This window comes from Uloborus diversus, chromosome 2, assembly GCF_026930045.1.
Source record: "Uloborus diversus isolate 005 chromosome 2, Udiv.v.3.1, whole genome shotgun sequence".
Taxonomy (NCBI): Eukaryota; Metazoa; Arthropoda; class Arachnida; order Araneae; family Uloboridae; genus Uloborus; species Uloborus diversus.
The window spans coordinates 165,396,050-165,417,839 of NC_072732.1; the positions used below are offsets into that span (position 1 = coordinate 165,396,050).

Consider the following 21,790-nt stretch of genomic DNA (forward strand, 5'->3'; position numbering starts at 1 on the left):
CGTGTTAATTCTGTGAAAGCATAAATAAATATTTTTAAGCAAGTTTATTCTTCACGACAAAGCACTTGATGTCTTATAGACAGACTTTTTTCCATATTTTTCGCATCATTTACACAATTTCAGGCTTACATTTTCTGTTTCTTTTCAGTTCATTTGTTTTAAACAAAAAAGCAAAAGTTTAAACTGAGCGTACCTTTGAAATTCACTCGCATGTTTAGAGAAATAGATTTTTTATAGTTACAAAATAGAGTGAATTTTTTTTAGTGATGCTGTAACGATGAATGCATTTTCCCAAAATACCTAAGTACTTTTAACATCAGAATACAATACACAATACAGTTTAAGAATAATAAACGGTAGTAAACATTTAGAATAAAAATTTTAGCATTAATTATATTTCAAAATAATATACATATATTGTTATCCATTTAATTACAAAAAAAATATATTCCAGGATGACATATTTTCAATAAGCTATCCAATTAACTTGGTTTACCCCCAGTTTTGCCGACATTTGAAAGTTCCTTTCCTTTAAACATATCAAAAGGTACGATTGAAACTGAAAATCAGGGGGGAAAGAAATTTAATGTCGGTAAAATTTCGGAAATACCATTAGCTTACTACATTTTTTCAAAAAAAAAATCTGTATTGCTGATCTGGTGGGTGCTAACTGCAGAAAATCTTAGCGAGTAAAAAACAAAGTAAATACTTTTTAAACCAAACTAAAACTACTAACTATTTTTAATTAAATTTTCAACAGTAATAATTAGTTTATTAACATCATGAGGCCACCGAGCATCTCGATGAATTGACGACGATACTATACATTATTTATTAGAGAAATGAACTGCGTCTAATTGTGAAGCAGTCTTTTCGTTAGAATATGGCTGTGCATAGATAGAATTGGGTCCAGAATTTTCAGAATTTGGGTAGGAATTCAAAATTTGAATATAACACACCGACAAAATCATTACAAATATTTCACAAAAATAATTTATTGATAATCAACGGTAATGAGTATCTTACAGGAAATGACAAAGTGAATAAAGTGTTAGATCCAAGCAGCTTCTACTGACAAGTATAAACAGTCTCTCCTTGGCTCTGAAAAATAAAAGTTTCTGTTATTTAATGAACAAACTGACAGATTTGTCGTAAACATTTGCCAGAAGTGAAAAAGTTCTGAAATAAATGCTGATAAACTGAAAGCCGGAGCTTGGGGAAAATAATATTCTTGTAAAGATACTTTGTTTGCTTTTAAACAGAATAAACGATTTGGATAGGGTTAACACGTGGAAGAGAGCTGACAAAATTTGATGGATTACTTTCCTTCATGAAGAACCTCAAAAAAGCAAGAATGAAAAAAAAAAATCAATGTTTAAAATTTTTGATGTTCTTTTTGTCAAAGTTGATGTGCTAAATAAAAAAATAAATTTTACGGAAACAGTAAAAGGTAAAGGGAAAGCTACACAATTTCAGGAAATAATTAAATTTCCAAATTTAATTTATCGCTAAAATACTTTACTTAAGATAAATAAAAACCTTTGTGCTGAAAAGTAAAGAAAGAAATAACAACGTCAAATAGCACAAATTGCAGAAAACTAGAGACACGTGTTTCGACTTGACAAGGAACGCCTTTTTCAATGCAAAAGAAATGAGATTATGGACGAGAAGGCATCCGCAAAAGCCAAATTTTGTCGGATGTCTTTTCATCCGTAAGCTCATTTCTTTTGCACTGAAAAAGGCTTTCCTTGTAACGCCAAAACGCATGTCTGCAGTAATCTGCATTTTGTGCTTTTGTCACTTTTATTTCTTTCTTTACTTCACTTAAGTTTCTTGCATTAAATATACAGTATTGTTGTTTCGTAAATCGGATTTATTTCGAGTTTAGTAAAAAATTATTAATTTGTTTTAATACTGGTTTATATTTATTTGTATCTTCCTCAAAAATGTTGTAATTTTTCAAAAACTGAAAGCAAAACTTTTATTTTAACCTGTTTTGAAACAGGCAGTTGAATTGTATAAGTTTTCCAAGATGCTTCTACAGTTATAAGGTTTTATAGGGGGATGTACGCTAATTATTTGGGAAAGAAAGACTACAATAAGACGCAATGGGGTCGTTTCCGAAATTTTAAAAGCATTTTTTTCTGAAAGAGCATGTTTAAAAACATGGGATATGACCATTTTTTAAATAATTTGTTTAAGTTTAATATTTTAAAAAAATTACTTAAATCGGTGAGTTTTCATTGTTTATGTTTCTGCCCGATGACATCACAAATGATGAAATGCCATTCAGTACTGCCATTCACAGACTAAAATACTTAATTCGCATCTTTACTCACGTGTCTTGGCAACGATATGGTTGATAGCAAGCGTAGAGCGCAATTTTAATTCGCTAGTTGATTATCATAACGTGAAAGCGTGGTAGAAAGATGAGCCAAATGAATCATTTGTGACCTCATCAAGATCACGCCTTGTTTGAAAGATCGGACATTTAAAAAAATTAATTAAAAAACAACTGTTGGGAAAAGTAAAAATATTTTCTGGGTCTATGTAACAACCCCATTCTAATGAGTATTGCTGATTTGCTAGAGTTGGGAATAAAACTGAGGCACGAAGTTGCAGTTTTCAGCGCAATTCAAAAATCTATTACGTAATTTTCTTTTAAAACATTATCGGATACGTTCAAATTTAAACTAACTATACTTACTTCAAAAAGTTGACACACCAATCCACTATCACAAGGGCATGTATCAATATATCGGCCATCTATCGTTTTCTCTAAATCTGGATCACAAATCTCTCCTGAGAAAATAATTTATGCAATTAAAATGGTATTGATAAAACTTACATATAAGGTTACTAGACAAGAAAACAGCTTCTGATGTTTTCTTTAATCTTCTACTAATCATTTCAATAACACTGTAAAACAACGATTTGGTTGACTTTGTGCTGATGCTGATTTTAAGTTAGTTTTCTTCAACCACGTCAATTTTTTTTTCTAAAATTATGTTATTGCGACCACTTTCCATGAGAGTACGTAGCACAAAAAGCCATTCTGTTCTCCTAATGGCTAACATTAACCTTTTTTAACTGAAATCAAGTTTCTTATCAAAATATTATTATATGAGGCAGTGAGAAGCAAAGGGATGTAAGTGGACTATTTAAAGTTTCGAGTAAATCGCGTTTAAAGTTCAGACCCTAGCTAAGCTTTCATTAAAAAAATTTCATAAATCATGCTGTACAGCAGCACCTACTAGGGCTACTAGAACTATTTCTCACCCCAAGACAGAAGAGAGGTGGGTCTACCTACCATTTGTACGGGTTATCTCCAAATTTTTAATTTTGTCACTTACAGCCCTTTGCTTCTCACTGTCTCATGTGAGTTGTGATCAATGTATTGCTCAGGTAAATAATTCAATTCTCGATTAAGTTCACTAATCAAGAAACTCAAGCGGGTAACAATTTCTATAGACATATCTCTTCTGTAATGCTCCAAAAAGTCCTTAACACATTTTAAAAGTTCATAGAAAAGCAACAAGTTGTAGTATGAATGTGCGGATTGCGACATAACACTAAACACAGGTTCACGATTTTTACTTCCTTTTACAAAAAAGGAAGTATTGTATTCACGGAAAAATTTTCGCTCAAAAATCGATCTCAATTTCCATTTTACTCACCCCCGAATGAATATTGAGTTTTTTTTTTTTTTTTCGACTCGACTAGACGTGGATAAATGCCTAAGAACGTATAGACATGCGAAATATCCGTAATGACGATTCCCGAGTTAATTACAACGAATTTTCTCGGAACGTCTGTATGTACATATGTATGTATGTGCGGATATGCGTATGTGCGTACGTGCGTATGTGCGTATGTATGTCGTATAACTCAAGAACGGCATGTTCTAGAAAGTTGAAATTTGATACGCAGACTCCTAGTGGGGTCTAGATGCACACCTCCCCTCTTGATTGCATTCGGGTGTTTCTAAAGGAGTCTTTTGCTTCTTTTTGGAGGGAAATCATTGTTAATTTCGAAGTAACTCAATTAAACTCAAGTGGCAAAGTCAAACTTTTCGAATTAAACTCAAGTGGTGTTATAATTTGTCGGTCACTTGGCAATATATCGCCAATCTTTTGATTGCCAAGTTTTTTTGCCAAGTTGGCGACAAATTTGGCAATTTTTTAAAAATCTGTTTCAATTTGGCCACTGTTGATGATATTTAGAGAGTAAACTACTGAATCACATTAAAATTGCCAGTAATGAGGAAATGACATTAAATTGGAGTAAAAGGAAGTTATGTGATGCACACATCAGCTCGTTTTGTGTCAAAATGCGAATGATCCAAAATAGGCTTAACTGTTCCGCAGTCCATGCTTGTTAGAGCATGGAATGAACTTGAGTACCGTTTAGAAGTGGGTTCAGCAACAAACAGTGCCCGTATTTGACTCTAGCAATGAAAGGTACTGATATCTGTTTAATAAACTGATTAAACATATCACATTAAGCCTTGGTTTCCTGGGAGCAAGCTCGCCTATCGTCGGCTTTGCTCCTCACCAAGGGGAAAACTTGATTATTCTGCGCATGCATGCCCGAGCTAAATCGATGTCGTGAATGGCCATGCCGGAATCAACTTGACTTTGGTTTCAGCTACACGGCGGGGAGCGACGTCGAAGATCGGCGATTCGCTCCTAGGAAACCAGGACTTTACGCTTGTTTTTCTTGCGATAATGGTACAGCGCCTGTTTTAAACACAATTAGTTTGTTTTTCTGTTATTTTTCTTGGCCTCTTCTTCTTCTTTTTTTCTTTTAAATGTCATTAAAAAAAGGTGAAAAAAGTCGTGCGAACTATTCTGTCTAAGTCACATATTCGTGAAACAATAAGTAGCTTTTCCATGATTTTTTAAATGCGTCAGAGATGTTTCAGGCACCCTACACATTGCGTACAAAATGTCCAATATTTTTGAATTCGTCCCTTTTATCTCTACGTAGCAGAAAAACTTGACGAGGTAGTCGAAAACTGAGATCACTGTTTGGATCAGAGGCCGTAAGGTATTTAAAAACAAGTCACAAGTTAAAATAGCTCAAAGATTGAACTCAGCAGAAATTGTGGTATGAATTGTTCCTCAATGTTATTAAAACTTGCTATGCATCGTATGTTAGCGAATTTTCTGCTTTTGAAGTTTTGAGATCTTGAACGAGGTTTTATCGATCCAAACTTGCTCATACCAGCATGCGTAAATTACATTAATGGTTACAGTGAATAGCTACACTAAGCATTTCCCAGAGTCAAAAGCCTTTCGAATAAAAATTGTTCTTTATTCTGCAAAATTTTTTAAGCTATTTTTAGCTGTGAAAAAGAAGATTGTAAGCGAACAAATGATGAAAGTGCATTTGAAAATCACAAGCTTTTTTTATCAAGTGAATTTTCAGGATTATATTTTCTTCCTGAAATTATAACGAAATAATAAGTGTTCGCATGTCACTAAAGATTAATAATGTCATAAACAATGTTTCAAATTAACCACAAACGGAATACGTTAAGTTCTTATGATAGTAACCAAATTATTTAATTTAAGTAAGTATTCTTTGTAAAGCAAATTTCTCTGATAAAAGCAATTTACATGAAACAGTGTTTTTAAGCATGAATTTTAACTACGTTCGAGCAAAAATATTTATAAATGCTCGGAAAGGTCAATAAATCTTTCCCGAGTCTCTAAAACTGAAAGTAACTACTACTTCCACCACATCATAAGCAAAAAAATGTTACTGTGAAAAAGCAAGTGCTTTTTTGAATTAAACAGCAAATTAATAAAGGCTATTTAAAAGTTAAAACTATTTAACAAGTAAAAATTTTTTATTATTAAATGTCTTGCCGCCGCTAGCATACTAAACAGCAGGTGCGTGAAAATCATTCGCTTGAAAAAGTTCTCTGGAAGCCTTCCAAAAAAAAAAAGAAGTAATTGATATTACGAATGAGCGAGAGAAAATTCGGAGAACATCAATAACTTTCGGAATCGAGTTTGAAAAATGAGTATTTGCAAAACAGGGACTTAACATATTCAGACTTATGTATTCAATATCCCATAATAAGCAGATGAAGAATTTATAAGGGAACTTCTTAGGGGCTCTGTGGTTGAAGCTTCGCTTCATACGCCGGATGTCGTAGGTTCGATTCCAAGATTCCAACCAGTGTCCTAGGTGTTATTTCCACTTTTTGTGCTGTAAATTTTTCTTGTGTTGTGTAGTATGTAAGTAAATAAATAAAGAAGTCCAATATATATATATATATATATATATATATATATATATATATATATATATATATATATATATATATATATATATATATATATATATATATTGTTGTACATGCAACTTCTTTAGCATTTTTTGAACTAGTTACGATAGCGAACACGTGAGTACGAACACACAAATTTAAGGAAAAACATTTTATCAAAATATCTTATGCTGGCGGTGTGTAAGTTAAATCTGCAAAATATATGTTATTCTTAAGTTGATTTACACACAGATTTATATGGCAAAGAAATGAAATTTCTAAAAAAGTAAAAGCAACATCTACGACCGTTTGGATCTTTTTACTAGCTGTTGTACATTATACACTCCATTTTTCAACGTTGTTGTTATTTAAAAGCAAACTTTTTCCAACTATGAAAACAAAAACAACTTAAAATGTTATATTTTACTATGTCACGAATATTATTTAATTATTTTAGCCTCATTGATGAACTTTCTTGCGTAATTTAGAATAACTATTTTGTCTTAAAACTTTCTACTTCAACAACTAGCAGCACCCTTAAAAAATTCCTTTTTGTTAGGTGCAGAATATTTTCTAATGTGTGTGTGTGGGGGGGGGTGGTGAATAGTTCTTCTTTTTCGCGGTGGGAAGTCATAAATGAGGTGTTATTTTAGAGTTTTTACATGGGGGCAGTTAGAGATATTTTAAAATGAATCTTTTAACGAAAATGCTATGCTCGATAGAGTCTTTAGGAGCAGTTCGTCCCGCTTCATCTCATCGTCTCACTCACTTAGACGTCACATGCGAATGATCCCCTTACATCTTCGGGTGTACGAAGGAACGTGTGACGTCAAGGAGGTCTGAGACAGTGAAACACAGTGGGACATTGTCTTAAAAACAGAGGTATAACTGCAGTTTACGTCTCATAGGAAGACTGTATCTATCTACCTTCTTCGACTGGATTGCTGCATATTCCATTAAATCCTGGAATTCGTGTTTGGCTTTCTATACAACACTGATTCCAATCGCAGTCCTCACTTACTTGACACAACTTTTGCGCAAATTGACGTGATGATACCTAGAGAAAATATTCCACAGTTGAAAAACGAACAGAATTGAAAATTGCAAACTTACAAAGTTAAAATGAAAATATTCAAAGAACGTAAGAGGCCCTCCCTAACTGACTATATTAACCATGTTGGTGTATTGTAATGGTTAGCGTACCTGATTGTCAACATTTTGACCCGCATTTCGATTCTTAGTACCTGGCCACTCTAAACTCATTCTTAATCAAAGTCATGATTATTTCTTATTGTAACATTTTCTGGCATCAATTATCATATCGTCGAGCTACATATTATTGCTTATTCCTCTTTTCATCGGTTTAAGTTTTCATTTTGTTCTTCAAAAATTAAAAACGTTGTTTTTAATTATTGAAAAATAAGATTAAACTGTTGTATCAAAAATCTGGATATTTTTTTTTTAAAGAATGGTACTCAATCTTTTTCTCAATGTGTTACGCGTTATTTCAGTTCATTCCAACTATTAAAACATTTAAGAGGAAATTTAATGCACAGAAAAAAATTACAAAGGATGTTTCTGTATATGCGACAGAAAAACTACTGAGCAATACTGAATAATTCTTTGCATAAAAAATAGAAATTAATTTAACTTGATATCTAATTAATTGGTTTAAGTGAGCAATAATATATTTTATCGTCGTAGATACATTTTATTAAATACGTTTTTGCTGATTGTATACCAGATTTCACTAAATATTGTCCTTGCCTAAAAACATTTTTGTTACATAACATAATGCACCTATTTTACCTTTGCTAATCAACTTCTTGCTGATAACATTCACATTTTTACTTCTATTGCGTTGGGGTACTTAACACTAATTCAAAATTACGTCAAAAAAATGACTCAGTCTGATATTGTTATGTGTTTACAATGTGTAACTATCTCTCTTCAAACTGATAATGACGAAATTGTATTGTAATAGACACCTGAATGAAAAGATAAATCTAAACTTGTTCCAGAAAAATTGAAACTTTTTATCTTCTGTCAAAACTGATTGTTGTTATTTGATTCTGTTCCTTACCTAATTTTATAAGTTTGTTCTATTTGTACTATTTTCTGCACTGGAAAAGTCACAACATTTGTGTAGTTGGAAAGGAAGTCGTTTTTTTCTTCTTTTCTTCGATTGAACATACAAAATTAAAGGGCAAAAAAATTTCTCATTCTGTACAACATAAAAATCGGGTGGTGATGCAAAAGAAGTATTTTTGAATTAAAGGTAACTTTACGGTTCAATAACACAAATCAAATCAAGTTCACCATGTATGTTTATTTCAGAAGTTAATTGCCAATTTTAAAGTAACTCTTGATCAAATTATCAATTACACTGAAATCATATACATTTTTACATCGCGTCCTCGTTTTTTTTATAATTTTTTATTACTTTAAGTAATTTAACTTTTGTTGGAAAAAAATGATTTTTTCATCTTGGCAAAGAAAAAGACCAAATATTGGACATTGAGCATATGCTGAATCAGTTTTTTCAATCAGTTAAATAACATAATATGACATGATTTATTTGAACAGTCTCTAAGATACTCCTTCAAAATACAGCTATGGCAAAAAAGTAACAACTAATTCTCAAACGAAGAAAATCAACAACATCATTCTACTGCTAAAATGAACGTCATTTAATAGGCTAATTTAATATTAATAGTACCAGTATTTAAAGTTTATCTAACAGTTTAGAACCAGTACGACAAACACAATGGAGACATTTACTTCGATGGGTTCAAACTATAATGAAATATTTGTTTTTCTTATATGACAATTAAAAGCAAACTTTTTTCTATAATATTGTTCACAGTATGCCGATCTGACTTTTCAAAAGTTTTACCAGGCTGGAAATTTTTCCAAACTAAAAATAATTTGCCCTCGTCTCAACCTCACTTTACTTATTTCTCCCCTACATCAATTCTATAGATATGTCAATAGAATGGATAGTAATTTTCACAATAGATTTTTAATGAAACATTTTTAATTTACGTACATATAACTTTGGTATGGTTAATTGCTACAGAAAATTATATTGTGCTACAAAAATTGTAAGGTTTATAAATTCATTTAAATTCAAATTTGTCATTAACTTTGACAAATACTAGTGTCATTAGCACAGATTTTTCCGGCCACAACAATGACACATGGCTCATGAAAAATTAACTATTTTTAAGTGGAAATTCAATTATTTATCTTTGTTGACAACAAGTAAAGTATACAGGACACTACTTTTTATTTATTTTTTTTTTCCAAAACTTTTGCTACAATAATATTTTAAGAATTTATTTTTTGAAAAAGTCTCATATTTTAAACATCATCCTACTTGCCAATTCAACTCAGAAAAAATATTTCCGGCCATAACAATGACACATGTCTCTTGAAAAATAAAGCTTTTAAAAGAGAAAATTCAGATATTTATCTCTGCTGTCAACAGGTAAAGTGTACAGAGCACTAAAAAAATTATTTTCTTTTTTTTTTTTTTTTTCAAAACGTTTGCTATAATAATATTTTAAGATTTTAAATTCTGAAAAAGTCTCCGATTTTGAAAATCTTCCTACTACCACTTCAACTCAGAAAAAACATTTCCGACTTTTTTCTACGAGCTTTTAATTCTCTTGTCGGTCTACCCTATCTCAAAGTCCTCGAATAAAGTCCGAAAAATACAAAAGGAATTTAAAGAGATACCTACCGCGTGTAGTAAAGAGATCGCAATTAGGAGGAGCAACATAGTCGTCTGCTGCTGGTGGCTGGCTCGAATCATTTTCCGCTCCTGCGTGGCCCCCGTAACTTAAATGAGGCCACCATCATTATTTGCATAAGAGCCCAGAGGTTATCGATTTCGTGATCCGATACACCAGCTGCGATTATCTCAAGTATATCTTCATTGATAAACGAGCCCCTCATCATTTCACGTTTAAGAAAGGACCCGTCGTTTGATCAACGCCATCGGAAAAATGGCGCAACGTCGCTCTTCATTATTTTTAAATTAATGGAGTTTTTTTAATTATTTCTGCTTGATTTTGAATCTAAAATCTTCGGAAAAATCAATCGCCAACAAAAAAAAATAATAAAAGCTTTTGCTTCGGCTTAATTATTGTGTTTTTCAATTCTTTGTATGTCATTATTAAAGTTTTAAGAGTTTAAAAGAATTAATAAATATGATGTGCTGGTTTTTCTTCCCTTCAAGATTATATTTACTATGCAGATTTCAAGGCTGTAATCATTTTTTCTAATTAGGAAAATTGAATTTGAATAATTTAGTTCATTAAAAATAAATCAATTAAAAACTTCTTGATGAATATCGGCATTTATGCAATTAGAGTTAATACTCAACAAGGCAGGGAGGAAAAAATTGATATCAGACTTTTTTTGCAGATAAAATTAGACAAAAATGTCTAATTTGTTTTTTAATTTTTGGCTTTGTGATGCCTTTGGTTTAAAAAAAACATAAATCTCTACTTTTCGATTTATCACATCGTTAATGCATCAAGATTGTTACATTTATGCTAGGAAGTTTTCTTACCTTTTGCACCACTATTGTAGGTATAAAAATTGCTTATTAAGGAGTTACAGTACCTCACAAATAATGAAACGATGAAAAAAATTTTATTGCTTATTTCAAAACTAAAAACTATTCTGAACACAGGAGAAAAGTTTCATTGCTATAGTTCAAATATTTAAAAAGTTATGAGAGGTTTTAGGCCATGCTCGCTATGCGTTCTTATGCAAAAGAAAAACTTTAAATTGCTTTTTTCTCGATGATGTTTTTTTTTTTTTTTTTTTGTGTTTTCATGTCGCTAGAATCCCTAAGGATTTTTTTGAATTAAAGATACAGCTTTAAAGTAATACTTTTTGCAATTGGGATAACATATTTGACAAAACTGTGCATTGGATAAGCATTTTATAAATTACTCAAATGTTTAGAGCATGTTAAACCTTTAAAACTTTGATTTTTTACTTAATTAATCACAGAAACTTTTGTAATCAACTCAGACGCAAATAAATGCACAGATTTTTACAGATGATTACAGTGATCGTTTAGCAAAAAACGTTTTTTTAATTAGTGCAAAATAAAAAAACCTTAAGGATTTTAAAAAACTGAAATTTTCCTCAATTTTTTGAATTTTTAAAAAAAGTAGGCAATATTTTTAAATTTTGAAAATAAACTTTTGATTACAAAATAAGTATGCATGTTATGGTTTCAAAGAAATATAAAATTTACTTAAATTTAAAAAAAATGTTTGAAAGGTACTGTGACCCCTTAAGATTAAATTCGTTTTATGCTATATATATATATATATATATATATATATATATATATATATATATATGTATATAGATAGATAGATAGATAGATAGATAGATAGATAGATAGATAGATAGATAGATAGATAGATCGTGATTCTGCACTGCAGCGAAAAAAAATAAATAAATAAGACAATACAAACCGAAAAAAAACGAATTGTGAGAACTAAATATGGGAAACATTGTTGAAAGTTTACTATCATTAAGTTAATTTAAATGAAAATAAAATAGATTTAGGGGAAAAATTCAAATTAATGTACTCATATCTTGTTACATTTTAGAACTTACGTTCACTAGGAAAGTATTTTGTATTAAGTAACTTTCAGTACTTGGTACTTGATGCTCGTAGAACATTTGGTCTTACCAAATTTCGAATCTTTAATATTACCTTTCTTGTTTCTCTGAACCTCACATGAGGCTAATACTTCAAGTAACGATATTTACATTTAAATTCGTACTTTTTTTCTGCTCACTGGCATATTCATGTAAAACATTTATAAAGCCTTAGAATGACGGCAAGGAGGATTCCCTAAATGCCACCACAAATGCTAAAATCTTATTATTGGTCAATTAGTGATAGTTGTCTGGAATGAAAACTAGTTCAGTATTTGATCGGCTTAATGAATTCTCTTGAGGCAGATAAAATTGATTTATTCCTCCCCCTTCACGTCTTATATATGCACTTTTAAAGAAGTTTTAAATGTATTTCCTTTAAAAAAGGAAAAATAATTTATTGGACTTGATAGAAGGCTCGTTAATAAAGTATTCAAGATAACATTAAATAAAAAAATATTTTGTACATAATATGAAATTTAATTTCATATCCGTTCAGTGGCGTCACTACGATGGGCGAGGGAAGGGGCGGTCCGCCCATGTGTCACCCGTCTAGGGGGTGACACCCAAAATATAATTGCAAGATTTTGAAAAATAAAAGTATAAAGCAAAAATGCATTTTTAAGACTACAAATTTGAAAATTTTCCTTTGGGGAAGGGGGGGGGGAGTGTCACCACAAATTACCGCCACGGGTGTCACCCATGTTAGGTACGCCACTGTATCTATTAAGTGATAAACATATGCTTTTTCTTTTTTTTCTTAACTCGCAGTCGAGAGGTGTAAAACCGTCTGATTTTACAAAAACGATAATGAAATTTCTTTGTTAATTTGTTAATCAAAATTAAAGGAATTACGTAAGAAAGTTCAAAATAATCCTCAGTACACTTTAGAACATACATTCATTGAGAAAATATTTTACGAACCACCATTCCGGGCTCGGTACTTATGGAGCAATCCCAAATTTAGTGTCACTTAATATTAAAACCTCTCTTTTTGTGTGCCACATGTACCTGAACCTTTTCTCACTCTGGAGAAGAATGAAAAGAAAAGTTCCGCCATAAAAGAGTCAAAAACGTGCGTCGTAGGGAATAAAAAAGCAGCTCAAAGCACCTCTACGCCACAAAAATGCATGAAGAAAGTCCACCCCTCCTGTCACCACGCTGCCATAAAAAGAAGGAAAAAAGAATTTCCGTCATATCGAGAGGGTCTGCACTGAATGCTCCATTACGCCGCTCATTTACCCAGGGAGAACGATGTTTATAAACTGTTACTGTAACTTTTACTCTATCCAAAGGGCTGTAAGCGAGTTAGTGTAAGGTAGAGCGTAATGAAGTCGGTAAGAGTTAGTATCAAGTTACACATATTTTCTTCAAGATAGGGCTCAAAAAAGGTAAACATTTTATGATGGTGAGGCAAAATAAATATCAATTTTCCTTTGCGTAATCTAATGTCTCTGTATTTTTTCAGATAAGTATCATTTCAAACTTTTCCTTTGCCAAGCTGTATTAAATGTTGTTGATATACATGATAAATGTACAAATATATTTTGCAAGGAAAATTTCACTGTGACAAGAAAATAACTTGTTTTGGTTATATATATTGCCTGTAATCCGATTGAAATGATTGTTAAATGTAATTTTTTTAAATTTCTGCTCTTTCTATTTAAGTAAAATATCCTCCTTCTAATAATTCAATTGAAATGTATTGTTATTTAGCAAGGTTAAAAGTGTACAGTTATGACTGAGAATTGTGTCTTGAGATGTTTTATAATTTGAAAAAGGGTTGTGTTTATAAAGATATCTACTAAATAATAAAAATTTAAGCATAAAATTTTCTTCCACTTGATTCACATAAAAAGACTGTTGGCATTTTGGAAGCAACCTCCAAAGATTGTCAATCTTTACACAACAATATAACCAAATTTATATAATACAGAGTACTTTTTTTTGCCACTTTGAACTAGCTTGATTAAGAATGAAACAACAATATTTAACGCGGAATAAAATTCAAAGCTCTTTGATTACGATCCTTTGAGTTTAAGTATTTAAACCAATAATTTCAGCCATTTTGTTTTGCTTTTTTTTCCTTTTCAGAAAGAGAAAACAAGTTTCTCAATGTCGGATACAATAACACAAGAAAGAAAGTGCTTCCATTTCACCAATAAGGTGATTGCACTTTAAACATTTTTTTTAAACGCCTCTTTTTTATTACACTTGAACTTAAAAAAAATTGATTGATTAAAGTGTACAAATAGCATACTTAATCCGAACAAATGAAAATAATTAAACCAGAATGTAAAATGTAAAAATGTAAAGATACAAAAAGTGCAAAAGCATAAAATGTAAAAACAAATAGAAAGTAAAAACAGGTCAATCAGTACAGAGTTCTTGAAGTTTATTTTGGTCTTTCTGTCTATACGAGTCTGTTTGAAGCAATTTTGGACCGAACCAACCTTTTCTCTTCTCATCATTAAATGGCATTTACTGAAGCAAAAAAAAAAAAAAACTTCGGAACTATTAAACAAGTAAACGCCTATAATCTACACACCTACTGCTCAGACCACTGTTTCCAGTCGCAGCATAAAGTATTAACTCTTAGAAAACTAATCCCGTAATTCTCCGGTAAGTGTCGCATCGAAGTGCAGTTGTACAGAATAAACGCAACTATCCCAAATTAGGTGGTATCGTCAAATTAGAAAACTTTACCAACTAACTCATATGTTGAAGCAACAAATACATTAAGCAATAAAAATGAAATATTCTTAAAGAATAATAAATAATTAACACTCAAAGTTAAAAAGTCAAGTGGATACAAAAGTAAATATGTTTGAAAGAACAACATTTAAAATTCATAAAATAAAAATAAGTAGGCTTTGAACCAATCTCATGGAATTCTCGAAAGCCAACTATTATTTAGTCTAAACTGTTGGAGAGCGAACCTTTGGAAATACTTTATCAAGTTCTGTACACAAATTAACAATACTTTTCCGCTTGCATTGATAAAATTATGCTCCCTTTGACAATGAAGTCAAACTCGTGAAAGGGTATTGTTCATGTCCGGTATGAAATTCCCTTTCCGGCGTTTGATAATATTGTTTGGGAACTTTAACAGAGTGGTTAATTAGACACAGTGGCTACAAAAGTAGAATGTTAGTCTTTCGGAGCGCGATTCGCAATTTCAATAGCTGTTATTGAGGGCAGTATTGACAGAATAAAAGAACCGTGAAACTAGTTTACAGTGTTACTAGTATCTATAATTGTTATCATTTGAAAGCTATTAGATGAGCAAAAAGAATAAATAGGAATTAAATACGAGAAAAAAGAAATAAAAAATATTGAGCTTTATTTTGGTACTAGCGGTACCCGCACGGCTTTGCCCATAGTAGAAAAATAAATGGTCACTTAGTCGCCTGTGTATTTACAAATAATAGATGATGAATTTCTCGCCAATTTGGTGTGTCAATTTGCTCATCCATGTTAAGGTAATTTGCTCGTCTATGTTAAGGTAATTTGCTCGTCTATGTTAAGGTAATTTGCTCGTCTATGTTAAGGTAATTTGCTCGTCCATGTTAGGGTAATTCGCTCGGTGCAGAGGAATTAAATCCACCAATGGTGGTAAAAATAAATCATAGAAAAAAAAACAAAGTGGAATTTTCAAAAAATTGCTTCGAGGTGCTCACCTCTATGCTACGAACCAATTTTGTGCCAAATTTCATGAAAATCGGCCGAACGGTCTAGACGCCATGCGCGTAACAGAGAGTCAGACATCCAGAGACACAGACTTTCAGCTTTATTGTCAGTAAAGATCATTTGGGGTAGTTATTTTTATATTCTAGAATTTAGAAAAGAATAACGCATCATGTCATGTTCGTTTTTTTTTTTTAAATAACTTTTTTAAGTATGCCTTTCCATTGATAAAAAAAAATCTAAAAACAAGCCTGCTTTATAACTTATACGTCGGTGAAAATTTATAATGCATCAAACACTTTCTGCAACTGCAACTTTCTGCACTCATTCTGAAGCAATGACTTCATTGGATATTACCTAACTTCCTCCAAACTGCTTCAGTTCTCTAAGAACAAAACACTAATGTTCAATCCCTTGGGTCTTCCAGTAACACTAAACCCCTAATAAATCACACAGGCCCCTTTACTCCAGGCAGCTTCCCCTAGTCACTCTCCGCCGCATACAGCAGACAAAACAAAAGAAGAAGATCAAGAAAAAGCGAACGAAAATAATATTCTAAGACCAATTTCTTCTTTTTGTTGCTCTTCAGTGCCTTCTTCGCTCGCATTGGGTCAGAATCGATCTTTGTGAGGGACATCGTCTATGATAAAGTGAAGTGAAGAGAGAGAGGGTGATCTTTTATCTTCCGAAATACCTACGCATTATATGAACTCTGTTCTAGGGTTGGAGGTAGACGCAAAAGAACAAAAAAAGGAAGAGAAATACATTGGCAGGCACATGATAAATAAAATTCTGTGTTTGATCTCGCCAGATCGATTTCATAACTCCAGGGAAATAGATTGACATTGAGAACAGAAATATAACTTTATTTTGTATATAGATAAATTTTATTATAGTGTAGTTTTATAAACTGTATTGCTTTCCAAACGGCTAGTAAGATGGTAAAAGGGACGAAAAACGCAGTAAAAATGTAGTTAGCAACACTAGTTATATATTTGAAAATAGTTCTCATAGATTCCCAATCTATGTTACCTTGTAATAAGGCTGGCTTGATTTTTCTTGAAATGCGCCAGTTTGCTCGTAGTTTAATCTTTTGTAATTGAAGGGTTTGCAGCAACAGAGTTAACTTCATTGATTGTTGGGAAATCTTCTGGAGTTAACTCCATGTTGCCGCAGGCGAATGAAGCAGCTAACTCATTTTAGCGAATAACTTGAGAACTATCAACAGGAAATAACTCCTTGTTGAACCAAACGGCCAAAAAATGGAGTTAAATCTTTGTTGCTGCAAATCCTTCAATTATACAATGTAGAACTTTTGAAGGTCTCAAGTAAAAAAGGAAGAAATTGTCATAGAAAAAAACTTGTTTTATATATTTAATGTTCATGTCAATACGCAAAACAACTCAGAAAATGTTCTGAACTACTGGTTCGCAACATGTTGTACAAAAAACTGTGTTCAAACGCAGATGGACCCAGAAACAAAGAGGACTGTAATTTTTTATTACTCTTACTTTACTCTTTGGTCCGGTTCTCAAGCAACGTGCGTCTAATACTTTATACAGAAATCATTCTTCATAATTCATTGTTACTTACGTGGCATGAAACATTAAACGTTTAAAAAACGTTTTTTAACGTTTAAAAACGTCGAATTTAAAAAAACGTTATTACGTTTTTTTTAAATTCGAGCAGGAATTCTTTTGTCCAACAGCTCTACTTTAAGCAGGGTCAATCCATGTGAAATCATACAGGTCATGTTGCTCACTATTTTTGATTTTGAAAATTTTATGCCTGTTAATTAACTACCATATTGGGAGTCTGAAACGGTAGTTTAAAAATTTTTAAACCTCCAGAATTTTTTTTTGTTAACCTTTTTTCATTAGCTGTTTAGTCGACTTTTACTGAAAATAGTACTTTACAAAAACTTTTAGAACTTTTTATTTATGAATGTATCAAAATGATTTAAAAACCATTAGATTGAGCAAAAAACGACCTAAATTTCTGTGATAGTTATTTTTCTGATAATTATTAACGAATTAGTGTAACATTAGCTTAAAAATTAGATTTTCCGCGTGAAATTTTACATTTTTAGCATAAAAATATTAGTAGAAGGAAGTAAGACTCACTCTCTAACTTTTTTCCTCTTTAATAGAAATCTCATTAGGATTTTTTCCTTACCTGCTGCGTCTACAGTCTGCGCAAATGTCAATTTTCAAGCACGAATGAATAATATGCTTTTAATGTATCACTTTTAAAATAATTATAAAAAATCATTAGAACTTGACTTCTGAAAACGAATCTGTGTTTTGTCTCAATATTTCTCAAGATCATTTTTATGAAACAAAAAAGTTTCAGTGACAACAACCGCTAGTGGTACCCGCATGGCAAAAAACGCCATTTGCAGAGATATAGAAGAGGACATAAACTTTAAAGTTTTAAATAAATATCCAACCCACCCCCTCCCCCATAAGAATGAAAAATTCAAATAAAATACGTATTGCAAACATAACAAAATGAAACTCAGCAAAGGGTAATATCATTCCCCTGAAAAAAAAGGAATTTGATAAAAATATGCTTTATGAAATTAAAATGAATTAAACTTCATCCTATCCCCGCGCAGTAGTGAGCAATTTCTTTAAATATGCTTCAAAAAAAAAAAAAAAATCTCTTATCTCCCCCCCCCCTCGAATCAAAATAATCTAATAATAATGCACATTACAGTTAAAACAAAATGAAAATCCCCGCCAACAGACAGGAAAAAAATAAAAAATACGCTCTAAAAAAATTGTTGTTACAGCAAGGATAACAGTCCTTAAAATTAGCTCCATTACTATTGCGCTTGACTAAAATCCCCTCCTTCCAAAGAAATAGGGAATTCAATTAAATCAATAACATAAAAATCCAGCGTACTATAAGAATAAGTCCCTGAAAACACGTGAATGAGGATAGTTACGAAATAACTGTGAATCTTCCTTATAAATTAAATGCTCTCATATCTGAAAGAATATATGCTGAAACATTTTCACTGCAACGTGTAAGTTTAATCTCCGTACAATTATCTGAATGACTATTAAAATGAAGAATTCCCATACATCGTAATATGTTTTACAAGTATGAAACTCTTCTATGAATAAGCATAATAACGAGAATATTTGATTGCCTCGCAGAGCAAAATAACTGCTGATATTAAGTGCAAATAGAATCAATGCCAAAGGGAACAACACAAATCTTAGAGATAAATTCATTTCCATTATCATTAAATATTTGGCAGCGTCGCACTAAACGCCTTTCAGCTAAGAAATCTCATTTACCGAATTACCAGAACGCGGATTAATTTAATTAACATATAACTTAGTTATCTTCCTTCGTTTACATCGCATCTTTAAATAAAGCTTGAATATCGGGATAAAGCAACCCAATAACTTCACCTGAGCGGGCAAGCATTCCGTCGCTCGCTGACGCCATCCGCATTGCGAAAATTTCATTTTCCTGGACTTAATTCTCACTTCGTCTTCTGAACCAATTCAACCGTAAGTTATGGTGACGTTAAAAATTGCCACCTCCCGTTTTGAAGGGTCAACAGGAGAAATGTCAAAAACACTTTTACCGCGTAGCCGGGAAAGCAAATGCTTAAATTGACAATTAACACGCGTTACCGCTTTACCACTCCTAAGGGTGGCAACACCAGGTGTCTTTTCCACCATTGGCTGGTACGCGGTTGATGTGACGTATACATTTTACGCCATTTGTAGCCCTTGATGTGGAAAGTAAAATGTTGAAAATGGTTCAAGTCACAGAATCAAATTCGAATGGAATTTTTATCATTTTGGTTTCGGTCTCTTTTTAAGAACTGCGGCTATACTGCTACGCCAATGTCTACGTGTGACGATCTTTTTATAAACGTCAAATTAATGAAGGAAAATGTCGGTAATTAAGAGGAATTAATTTGAAGTTTGATTGAATAAACAGAAATGTTTGGATTTTCGTTGGAAAAAAGGCACTAATTTCATGCTGCGGTTAAAATTTCAAAATATTTTTCTTCTCAAACATTGGCTATTCAATGTATCACAGATCTTTGGATGCCAACCTTTTTCGGCGTGAACCTTTGATGATGTAATATTCTTCCAATTTCGTTTCACATTTTAATCATCAAAGTATAACGACTTGGTTTTGGTTTCAATTGATTTTACTTTGAATTTAAAGGGTATTTTCTAAAAATAAGTCTGAAATATTTTTTACCGTGCATTCAGTGTTTATGAAATGGAATTATAATTAACCTAATTAAGATTATCACATATTTAATATTGTGCTAATTAAGATATTTTTAATGCTCCTGATTTTAAAAACTGATTATTGTAGTTGGAATTAGCAACAACGTTACACCTAACAATTTGAGAGAATGAATTTTACATCATTTGTACAAAAATCATTATTTTCTTTACTAAATCTTTCAAAAAAGGTTTTAAATATCAGGTAGAAACATTATTTTGATTTAAAAGGCAAAGTCTTCCGTTAGCGAAGATAGCGAAATTGAGTTTGGTATACTTGAAAATCAGCTCTTTCAGTTTTGTATGAACACTTCATATTCTTAACAATATCTTTGATTATTTAAGAACGGTTTTTTATTTATTTATTTATTTTACTCTATGTATTTCAATTTATTTTATTTTATTCATTTGTTTATTTTTCTCAAAGGCATTTGACTTTTATTAGATGTTCTTTCACTTATTAGCTTATGTCTTTCTATTTGAAAAAAAAGGATTCTAATAACCAAAACATGTGTATGGAGTGACTCTTAGTTTTGTTCCTCATTAGTTTTTTTTTTTCTCTTTTAAAATCACTTTATGTTCTTTTTTGGTTAAAATTTTCCTATGTACATGTAAAGCGCATTCTCTTACTAACTCACCACCTCTTACCATGTGTTTATTCGAGTACAAATAGCTTGAATACTACAAGGCATACTAACTTGTTGCCATTTAGTTGCACACAAAGAATTCATAAACAAAATTTATTTTGAAATATTAAAAACTTTTTACTGCGTTAATCGTTGTTTACATGATTTCATTTAATTAGCATTCAATCAACAAAATTATTTATTTAATCACATCGTGGCTTTAGAGTTTCATAATATTAAATTACATACTCGTTCCATAATATTAAGTAACAACATAATATTTGCTCAAAAATTACAGTATTTTTTACAATGTCGGCTATGGATTAACTTATCACTAAAAGTTATTCATAAAAAAAAATAAAATTCATTTAGAAAGCTTCATAGAAAGTAAAGCACTGAAGCTGTAGAAAATTAGACGAAAATAAGTATATAAATTCTCACTCTCAAATTGCCTTTCAGTACACGAAACGTACATTCTATTGAAGAAAGGGAGACTCAAAAAATATTTCTCGTTGAAGATTAGGACTGTTAAAAAAATAGCAGGTGCTCACATTTGATAGAGTTTAATCTCTTAAAAACAGCTTTCGCATTGAAGTTGAAGAATTTGAACAAAGACGAAAAATGGATGATTCTAAAAATGAGTTTTGCATGCAGATAGGAATTGTTTTTTTATGAAAAATGAAGAATCACGTGTACTCATGATGGTTGGAAATGTTTGCGAGCCTCTTTTTGCTTAGTGTAAAACCATTATTAAACATATGACTGTCATTAACTGTAGCGTTACATTTAATAATTGTCTACGCACAAAATTGGGTATTTTTTCCCACCTGCGATCTTGTCCTGATCTTCGGCAGCATTTCCTGTTTCTAAAGAATCTTCCAGATCCTAGAAATCCCACTTTGCGAAACTCCAATAGTTTCTGCTACCTTGGCTTGTGTTTGGCCCCCTCCAGCCTGCCTAGAAATCTAGAAGCTTCTGATTCCATCAAATGACTTCGTTGAGACATCACACTCACCGAAACAAAGCGCTTACTGAATGTCGATCATTATTTTCTGCTTTGTTTTTCATTAAGTTTAGAGCGAAATCTCATTCGCTGCCACTAAAATGTCGTCTTTGACGTCAAACTCAAAATTTGTATACTGAGATGTTTGAAATTGAGAAAAAATTGTATTTGTGACTTCCCTCTTCAATTCTGTGCAAAAAAGAAAATTGCTAGTACCTTTTTTTGTACCAGACTTGAA

At 31.6% G+C, this 21,790-nt stretch overlaps 2 protein-coding genes across 2 annotated transcripts in view; one reads left to right on the top strand and one right to left on the bottom strand.

The window, feature by feature from the left end:
• LOC129216644 (voltage-dependent calcium channel subunit alpha-2/delta-3-like) overlaps window positions 1-21,790 on the top strand; it is a 476,626-nt gene that overhangs the window by 317,118 nt on the left and 137,718 nt on the right. The window lies entirely within an intron of this gene.
• Window positions 991-10,147, bottom strand: LOC129216131 (U3-aranetoxin-Ce1a-like). Its single transcript, XM_054850287.1, has 4 exons — window positions 10,023-10,147; window positions 7,205-7,334; window positions 2,708-2,802; window positions 991-1,101 (listed from the first exon to the last, which is right to left on the bottom strand). Exons 1-4 carry the CDS (start codon window positions 10,092-10,094, stop codon window positions 1,069-1,071), a joined length of 330 nt encoding a protein of 109 aa, XP_054706262.1. The 5' UTR covers window positions 10,095-10,147; the 3' UTR covers window positions 991-1,068.